This window comes from Diospyros lotus, chromosome 8 (genome assembly GCF_014633365.1).
Source record: "Diospyros lotus cultivar Yz01 chromosome 8, ASM1463336v1, whole genome shotgun sequence".
Lineage (NCBI taxonomy): Eukaryota > Viridiplantae > Streptophyta > Magnoliopsida > Ericales > Ebenaceae > Diospyros > Diospyros lotus.
The window spans coordinates 33,894,190-33,904,774 of record NC_068345.1 but is presented as its reverse complement, the minus strand read 5'-3'; the positions used below and the strand labels follow the sequence as shown (position 1 = coordinate 33,904,774).

The window sequence follows — 10,585 nt, the reverse complement described above, 5'->3', positions numbered from 1 at the left end:
AGAGAGAGAGAGAGAATGGAGAAATCGTCGGCGATGGAGGCTTTTGAGAAGCTGGAGAAAGTGGGAGAAGGAACGTATGGAAAGGTGTACAGGGCAAGAGAGAGGGCAACGGGGAAGATCGTGGCCTTGAAGAAGACGAGACTCCCCGAGGACGACGAAGGAGTCCCCCCCACCACTCTCCGCGAGATCTCTCTTCTGAGAATGCTTTCCAGGGATCCCCATATCGTCAGGTACCTGCTTCCTTCAATCTTATTTCTTGATCTGTTCATGGTTCTTGTTTGTTTACTTGAAAATTGAAATGCCTACTCTCAGAATCTCCTTCACTTGTTTTTGCTCTGTCTAGGGCTAGGTTTTTTAGATTTCCTTGATGCTTTTCTTTTTTCTTTAATCTCTTCTTGAACGCTTTTAGGTTTTGAATCTGGTCATGAATCCTCTAAAGATTCAATCCTGTAAATAGTTACCAGTGCTACAAGCAGTTTTGTTTGCTTGAGCATTCGTTCTTCCTTATGTGGCATTCGGCTTTTTCCTTGAATTTGTTTACCTCTGAAAAGCACAAATCCTTTTAGTCGAGAAGATAGTCCAGTATTGTTCTTGTAGCGCCATTCCTTTCTAACATTAGGGTTTCAGGTATAGGTTTTGCGTTCTGTTCTCTGAAATTCTGGATTCGTCCGTTGTACATCTAGCATATTCTAGCTAGTGGAAATGACATGTTAAATTGTTTGTCCCCGCTTTGGTAAATCCACAGATTGATTGATGTCAAACAAGGCCAAAACAAAGAAGGGAAGACGATTCTTTACCTAGTGTTTGAGTACATGGACACTGACTTGAAGAAATTCATCAGAACCTTCCGTCAAGCTGGAGAGTACATCCCCGCCAAAACTGTCAAGGTATGGTTTTTACGTGTGGGATTTCATTTCTTTTTGCTGCAAATATCCATTTAGGCTCTAGTAATTGTTATTGCAGTTCTTCGCATGCCTCTGTTATTCCTTCTGTTCATCAGAAATACTATGCTGTTTTTTAACGCAGAGTTTGATGTACCAACTGTGCAAAGGCGTTGCTTTCTGCCATGGCCATGGTGTGTTGCACAGGTAATCGAGTTTCATGACTTAATACTTAGCATACCCTCTTAAGACATATTTCTTGTGCAAGCAGATATTTCTGTGATATCGGTATGTCTTGAAGCTGTCTAAGATGACAGTGGAACAATTTTTGTATAAAAACTTGTATCTTGCTGTAGTGATTTCTTCAATGTACAGAGATGCCTTTGTATAGGCTCGCCAATACAAAAAGGATGATGATAAAAGATTTACATTTGAAATAAAGCTAATATAAGATAATATAGATTCAATCATCTTCAATTAAGATGCCTCTAGCATACCCACCCATACACGGACTTCAGATCTTAAGCTCTCCCTGCACTCTCACCTTCACCATCTCTCTATTTTTAATCTAGGGACCTGAAGCCTCACAACCTTCTGATGGACCGAAAGACAACGATGCTCAAAATAGCAGATCTTGGATTGGCTCGAGCATTTACTCTACCAATCAAGAAGTACACTCATGAGGTATCTGTGCTTATCTGAATGCTCTTCCCCTTATGCCGTTGCTTCCCGAGCAGTTTCATAACTAGTGTTTCATTTTTGCAGATATTAACGCTGTGGTATAGAGCCCCTGAGGTTCTTTTGGGAGCCACACATTACTCAACAGCAGTAGACATGTGGTCTGTTGGCTGCATATTCGGTATGGTTTGTTTCTCGGAGTCAAGTCCAAATTTGTAGTATATTGGGTGAGGATTTATTTGTGTAATCTTCTAGCTTTACCAAACTGATTCTTCTTCTTAGCTGAACTAATCACCAAGCAAGCACTCTTTCCCGGAGATTCTGAACTGCAGCAGCTCCTGCACATTTTCAGGTTCAGAATAAAGATTACACCTGTCCCAACTGTGCCTTTCTTATATTTCTTTGTTGCTATCTGTGTCTCTGATGGGAGTTGTGATTCTTCATTCAGATTGCTGGGGACGCCAAATGAGGAAATGTGGCCAGGGGTAAGCAAGCTCATGAACTGGCATGAGTATCCCCAGTGGAAGCCTCAAAAATTGTCGTCTGCTGTCCCAAATTTGGATGAGGATGGCCTAGATCTGCTATATGTAAGTTCAATTCTATCCTCAATGAGTTCTATAAGGGCATTAATGCGTCCATGCCTTCTGACACTCGACAAATGTTTTGCTTCTGCAGAAGATGCTGGTGTATGAACCCTCAAAGAGAATTTCCGCAAAGAAAGCCATGGAACACCCTTACTTTGATGATCTTGACAAGAAGGGTCTCTGAGAGGAACTGGGAGAACTCGGAGCATTTTATTGTTTTAGGAATATGGCTGTGACAGAGGGTTATGATGTAGTCAAAGATGCAGTTTGCTTCCCTCGAGCATTTTTAAAATCTTCCATGTCTAACATGTTTAACTCTGAATTGCTAAACCCCTAGCATCTTTAATTTCAATTTGTTATGGTTATGGCTTGCGGCAACGCAACTATTTGTTCTGCTCTGTTGCATGCACAATTGCAGGCGATTCACTTGCTGTCTGGCTGCTCTTGCTTTTGTGTATATGTGCTTAGTTTAAGCTCACTAAATCCTTATCATTATTAGCTTTTCGGAATTTGAAATTCTAAATGACATTATTTGAAATTTATCTATTCAAAATAATCTTATATTATGTTGTTGTTCAACCAAATTGTCATTTAAGTCACGTGGAACATCCGCAAAGCAAATAAAATAACCAGTAAATCAAGCCCCCCACTAACCACATAAGGGGGGCTGCTCCTATAACGAGAATGAGATACTTGTTAAGAAATATTTGACAAAATAACAGATAACACCAACACAGATAACTTTAATAAAATCGTAATGTGTTTAATAAATGCACCTGAGACTTAAAAAAAGGATGGCGCAATTCAAAATTTGGTTCCATGTCACGGAAGCAAGAGGAGATACTCAAGGGCCCAAAAAAAAAAAAAAAAAGCAAAAGGAAACATATTTTCAACAATTAATACAAAAATTAGATAGAGAAAATGATGAAAATATGGGGTAATTATTATACTTGTGTATTTGTCACAGGTGGAACTGTAACTAAGATAGCAACTCTCACCTAGTGAAAACTGTTGTTTACACACTACAAATGTTGAAAAAGATATAAAATCAGTTACATCTGTGATATTGAAAATTGTTACTTACACATCATATGTGTTGAAAAAGACATGATCAATTATATTTACATATACCAAAATGTCTAGCCCTTGATTATCCTATAACAGGAATAACTAAAACAGGTCACAAACAATACCACCTAGAAGGGACTTTAGATTAATTATTGATTTTTTTTTATGATTTAATATTGATAACATAATTTTTATTAAATGAAATGTCATTGTTGGGTTTATGTTTTCTAATAAAGTCCAAGACGGTAACGATTTTTTGGGTAGATCTAAACATTATATGTTTTGACCTTTGATTGAAATAATAATTAAGTTCAACACTATTTATTGGCGCAAGAACCTCTCCAAAGAACATTTGTATATATCTTTGTATAACTTCAAAACAACTTATTCCCTTTATATCTTTTATCACTTTTATTATATTTGTATATTTTGATTAATAATTAAAAATATAAATTAAATTATTATAAAAAATATATACAAATGGAAATATTTTATTAAGATCTATAAAATGAGTATAATATTGAATATTTAATATATTTTATAAATACCATATTAATATAAAATGAACTATTTTTGTTTATGTATATGAATTTTTTATTTTAATAATTATTTATTGAAAAAAATATGTGGATAAAAGAAGATAAGAAAATTAGTTGAAATATTAAGTGAAAAAAAAATTATGGGAAAAATAGTTTCTTTGATTTAAAATATTAGTTGAAAAATGAGATGGATAAATAATTAGGTAGATAAACAATTAGTTTGATAAAAGTTAGGCGAAAATAATTAATTAAAAATTAAGTAAAAAAGTTAATTAGAATAACATATTTTGAAAAAATTTTAAAAAATTAGTGGGAGTTGTAATTTTTAATTTTTTTATAAAATGTGACTAATTATTTTTAATTATATTATACTAAGTTAAATAAATTAACTAATATTTATTTATAGAATATTTCTTAAAGATTCTCTTTTACACCAATTTGGTGTTACACATTGGAGATAACACTAATTTGGTATTAAAAAATTTGGTGTAAACCACCGTTGGATATCAAATTGGCACTAAATTTGGTGTTCAACATTGGATTTGCTCTAAGCCCAATAAGCCTTACTTTGGAGGAGAAATAGGTTAAGCTCATTTGCTCAAGTAAGGGGAGTATAGCCCACCCTTTTGTTTGCCCTAGCTGTCCACATATATATATATATATATATATATGATCTTTGGGAGTCTTTCTCTTTAGCAAACTTGGCGTTGATCTCCCCATGTTCATCTTTGCACAATTGTGTGTGCCGTCACTTTGTTGCTTTGTGTCGCATATCTTGGATCTTCTTTTGATATTTTGGCTTATCTGATGCAGCGTCTTGCTTCGCCTATTTAACCAATTCTTGGTCTCTCTTAGAAGCATGGCCGGCCCAAGGTCCAGTGGGGCCCTAGGCAATATTAAATTTTTTTTAGGGGAGGATGGCCTGGTGTATTTTTTGGGGCCCCCCAATTTTTTTTTTTTGGGGGGGGGTAAGAGAGGGGTGTATTTTTTTGGAAGCCCAATTTTTTTAAGGGTGTTTTGTTCTCTGTTGTTGGGAGGGGGGGAATTTTGGGGGGCCCTAGGCCTTGGGCCGACCCTGCTTAGAAGGTTGATAATGTGTTCTTCGACCCATTTATCTTGGTGATTTTTGTTATTCCTATGTGGATTCTACTTTATATAGAGTTTTCGATTCTTTTGAGGTGAGTGGACAGATTTGGAGGTTGGGCTTTTTGGTAACTTGGTGGTCATATTCTTGGTGTTAACTAAGTGGTGTTGGATATAAAATTTTCATTTTTCAAAATTTTATAATTTTATTTATTTTCATTTATATTTCTTTTTTCTTTTTTTTTTTTAAATATGCAAGTTATATGCTTGGCTTTTGGCACGTGTTTTGCACGCGCTCAACACCCCGTACCTTCAACCAATTGTTCATCGACGGTGACTAAGAACAACAATCTTTTTTGCTTTTTTTTTTTTTTATATTTTTCTCTTTTTTTTTTTCTCTTTTCTTTTCATTTCTAGTTGAAAAGCCATTGTTTCAGTCCTTTTTTTTTTTTTTCTTGCCAAACTAGTTTTTTCAACAATATTCAATTTTTTAACAAACTTCAAAAACCCCTCTAAACATGTTATTTTCTCTCCATTTTATCCCAATCCAAACCTCTTGAACTCAAAACAAAACTCTTATCAAATCCTCTTAAAATTGATCAAATTATGGTTGATTTTTCTTGGCTAAACATTATCTTTGTATAGCAATTCTTTCCTGCCTAAATCTTTAGATCCTAGCCATTCATCCTTTTCTTCATCATCCATAGGTCGAATTCGCAGGATTTGGCCAGTATCGGTGGCAACGCAAGGTGGCTAACAAGTTGCAAATTTTTCAAATGCACTTTGCCCCTTAAGTTTGGTAATTTCTAGTTCAACCCCTTTATTTTGTCCCTATGCTTTTGATATATTCCACTTATAACTTTTGTAAATTATAGTTATACTAACTGCAATTTAAGCTTTCATTTAAACCTTGAAAATTTTTAAGAATTACACAAAAATCCCAACAATCTTTAAAATATTACAATAATACCCTATACTTTGGATATTTACATTAAAGAAAATTTTATTCGCAGCCATCTTTTTTAATATATATGAAATACCCTTATTTGAAAATTCATTTTTACCCTTATTTCAGCCACTTTCTCTGTCAATAAATTGGTTGTCAGCCATCATACACAACTACCCATTCATGATGGGGCAAAGACAAAAAAAAAAAAATGGATGAAAATACATAATCAAACACATACATATATACATATACAAAGACATATATACATGCGCGCGCACACACATATATATACAGACACACACATATACATACATATATATACACACAGACACACACACACATAATTGACTACGGCCATACTCGCCAACGAAAACAGCCTTCATCCCCATCTCCAAAAAAGCGCCTCGAACCCTGGGGTTTCGAGTGCCTTAAAGCACCTCGAACCCCAAGGTTCGGGGTGTCATAATGGCCCTCAAACCCTTGGGTTTGGGGCCCTTCAATTGCCTCCAAACCCTGGGGTTCAGAGGCCATTAAGGAGGCTTGAACCCCAGAGTTCAGGAACCTTCAAGGCGTCCCGAACCCCAGGGTTAGGGGGGCCATGAATGGGGCACCATCGACGGATATAATCGTCATGCTCAGCAGTGTCTTTGTGTGTTTATATATGTATTTACTGTGATAATGTCCGTCGTGATGCCACCTCTGATTTTGTAGAGGAGACCTACACCTACACCTACACTCACACAGCTGATCGACAAACACCAACCGACGATTCGAGTTGTTGGGGTTTGAGAATATGTTCAGGGATGACTGTGTGTTGATGGCTATGGCTATGTGCGATGGTGATAGAAGAAGGTATTTTTGAAAAACTTTGGCTGCAAAAAATTGTTAATTTAGCGCAAAAGGTAAAAAGTGAAAAAATGAGTTTTTAGTGGCTGCGAATAGAATTTGAAAAATGCTATTGGTACATCATTGTGTACACATTGAGTTACATAATGATGTATTAATATCTAAAATGCTTCTCACCCATGCTGGTGAGGTGAGGTGGTGAGGCGTATGACTAAAATATCCCTCACCCAAGATGGTGAGACGGTGAGGCGAGGTGATGAGATGCAAGGGATATTTATGTCATTTGTGTAGCCCAAAATGTACATAAATAATGTACAAATAGCATGACCTATAAAATTTTCCTTACATTAAATGAAACCTCTTAGAAATTATCAAAATACCCTCAAATCAATTCAAATTTGATATTAAGCTCATTTTTGTTTATTTGGAATAATAATCCCAATTTTTCATTTTATTCTGTATAAAAATTTGAGATATTACACCAACAATTTAGATGGATTCAATTCCAAATTGCTTGTGTTTAATGAACCCTGTGATTAAATTTTTTGGGTAAACCACCATTATTTTTGTATTATTTTATAAAAATAAATATTAGAGAAATAAATAAGAGAAAAAACAAGAGAGGTCAAAAAAATAAAATGAGTATAATAGTCAATTTTCCCAATTTTGTAATGGGAGGGGTAAATTTAACATATTAGCTAAAAAATTTTGACTAAATTGTATTGATCACCCTTATGTTTTTAGAAATGTCATTGACTTCCCATTAGATTAACTCCATGCAACACATACCCCATTTGTAGTTAAGTAATGGGAAAATTCTATTGGCAGCCCGTGTTTTTACTCTTCACAATCCGCAGTGCATCAAATTTCACACCAATTTTAAAATCTCTATTTTACTCCTCTCACATCCCACAGTCACTTTCTTATCCGACTGCCAGCCTCCGCCTCGCCTCTCTCTTTCTCTACCCCAAACACACAACACACGTACATATATAATTTTATATACACACATGTTGCTGGATACACAAACACACACACATACATATATATATACACACACATGTTGCTGGGTCAGCCGCCATGGCCGACCCCCCTCCCCCCACACGCACTCTCTCTCTCTCACACAGACACACAAACACATACATATATATATATATATATACACACACACACATGCGGCCACCATGGCCGACCTAACTGCTGGGTCGGCCATGGCGGCTGACCCCCCTTCCCCCCCCCCCACACACACTCTCTCTCTCTCTCTCCCCCCCCCCCCCCCACACACACGAAAACCATGGTCATGGCCATGGCAATAGTCGGGGAACCCAGCGTTCCCCGATTAGTCTGAGCAGGGGAACGATGGGTTCCCCAACTGCCAGCAGTTGGGCCGTTTTTTTATTTTTATTAAAATTTTTATTTTTATTAATTTTTTATTATAATAAAATAAAATTAAAAAATAATACAAATAAATAAATTTTAAATATCTACATTTTAAGTAATTATAATTTAGGTAATTTTAAATTTTAAATCATCCTATTGAATTTTTAATACTTAAAAAAAATTAAAATTATTTAATTTATCTTATTAAATTACTTAAAGATACATATATCTAAAAATCCTACCATCATTTAAAATAAATTTTTTTAAATATATGTATCTTTACCTAATTCAATAAGATAAATTAATTAATTTTAATTTTTTTAAGTATAAAAAATTCAACACCTAAGATGAATTTTAGAGAGGTTAAATTTTTTATTAAAAAAATTAAAATTAATTAATTTATCATATTGAATTAGGTAAAGTTACATATATTTTAAAAAAAATTATTTTAAATGATGATAAGATTTTTAGATATGTGTATCTAAGTAATTCAATAAGATAAATGACCTAATTTTAAATTTTTTTTAGGTATTAAAAATTCAACACTTAATTACAATAATTTAAAATTAGTTAAATTATAAATACTTAAAATACAGATATTTAAAATTATTTATTTGTATTATTTTTTAATTTTATTTTATTATAATAAAAAAATTTAATAAAAATAAAAAATAAAAAAAAGCCCCCGACTACTGGCAGTCGGGGAACTGCTAGCAGTCGGGGAAATGAGCTTTCCCCGACTACCAGCAGTCGGGGAACCCATCGTTCCCCGGCTCGGGCCAGTCGGGGAACGACGGGTTCCTCGACTGCTAGCAATCGGGGAACCCATTGTTCCCCTGCTCGGACCAATCGGGGAACGCTGGGTTCCTCGACTATTGCCATGGCCGCGACCATAGTTTTTGTGTGTGGGGAGAGGGAGAGAGAGAGTGTGTGGGGGGGAGGGAAGGGGGGTCAGCCATGGTGGCCGCATGTGTGTGTGTGTATATATATATATGTATGTGTTTGTGTGTGAGAGAGAGAGTGCGTGTGTGGGGGGAGGGGGGTCGGCCATGGCGGCCGACCCAACAGCATGTGTGTGTATATATATATATATGTATGTGTGTGTGTTTGTGTATCCAGCAACATGTGTGTATATAAAATTATATATGTATGTGTTTGTGTGTGTGGGTTAGTGGAAGAGATAGGCGAGGCGGAGGCTGGGGTCGGAGAAGAAAGTGATTGTGGGATGTGGGATGGGTAAAATAGAGATTTTAAAATTAGTGTGAAATTTGATGCATTGCGGGTTGTGAAGAGTAAAAACACGGGCTGCGAATAGAATTTCCCTAAGTAATGGCAATTGATTTTATTAAAATTTATAAAATGCCCTTTGACTTTATACTATATTTTCTAAAATAAAAAAAACTTGAACAATTAAAACAAATTACATTGGAGCCTAGTAGATTCTATGACAAAAAGAACATGAGAGAGAAAGAAAGAGAAAATATTGTGGGTTTTTTGAATCCAAATTAAGCACGTAAATATCGATTTGTCAAAATTATAATTCTAGGTTTTTTGTTTGAGTTGGGGTTAATAAAAACTCCATTGTTGAAAAGTGAGTTTTGTAGTGAAACCATTTAGAAACCTCATCAGTGGCTAAAAATGATAGGATTTTTGACAATAAAACAACTTAGATAAAGAGATAAAATTTATTGGTGCATCAATTTTATGCTTTATGACCAACAATCAATCAACTATTGGAAACCTAATAGGTTTTATTCTATGAACAACACAAAGAGAAGAGGAAAAATAAAGAAAAAAAAAAGGAACGAAAAGAAAGAGATAGTAAATATATCGATCATTGTTAGACCATTGGCATTTTTCTGTGCATGAGATAAAGAGAGAAAGAGAGATAAGAGAAAAAAATAGATAGGAGAAAGAGAAAATAAGTAATTTAAATACAAGGGTAAAATAATTACTTCTTAGAGTTTGTTATACTGAGATTTATATTATTTTTAAAAATATAAGAATAATTGGTGTAATTTATTTTAAAAAACAGTAGCGTGTAATTTATTTTAATGATAACGTTGGTGATTATAAATTTGTAAGATAAAGAAAAAAATTCTATAAATTTAAATAAAACTTCAAAACAAAAAAAAAAAATTATATTGTTTGCTAAGACAAGCATCGCCAAACTGCTAACTAAGCCAAATAAATAGCTAGCCAACAAGATTTGCCCATCTCAAATGCTGCTCACTATTGCCAAATTGGCTCGCCAAACTTTTGGCAAACCCCAATCCCCTTGTGCATATTTGGTGATCGATTTAAGCCAAGCCATCTTCACTATCTTTGCTCACAACGACAATTTTAATGCAAGAAGAGACTTGTTATCTCAACATTGAATGTCCAATCAGTCGTTTGGAAGATGAAATCAGTTGGAGAAGACAACCAGTAGACACGTCATAACATACGCTAATGTGACAACAATAAGCAGTAGACTAGGCGACTCGATGACCACCGGATACGGCAACGGCAACGACAAGCAGCTTGTTGTCTTATCCAGTGACGACGACGAGAACAATACTATTGGGTTTGAATTTT

The 10,585-nt window shown here is 34.9% G+C and overlaps 1 protein-coding gene across 1 annotated transcript; it reads left to right on the top strand.

Annotated features, from left to right (window-relative positions):
- Positions 1-15: 15 nt before the first annotated feature.
- Positions 16-2,578, top strand: LOC127807391 (cyclin-dependent kinase B2-2). Its single transcript, XM_052345193.1, has 8 exons — positions 16-230; positions 746-887; positions 1,027-1,088; positions 1,454-1,565; positions 1,647-1,740; positions 1,842-1,911; positions 2,008-2,146; positions 2,235-2,578. The coding sequence occupies exons 1-8, from the start codon at positions 16-18 to the stop codon at positions 2,325-2,327; spliced, it is 927 nt and encodes a 308-aa protein (XP_052201153.1). The 3' UTR covers positions 2,328-2,578.
- Positions 2,579-10,585: the final 8,007 nt, after the last annotated feature.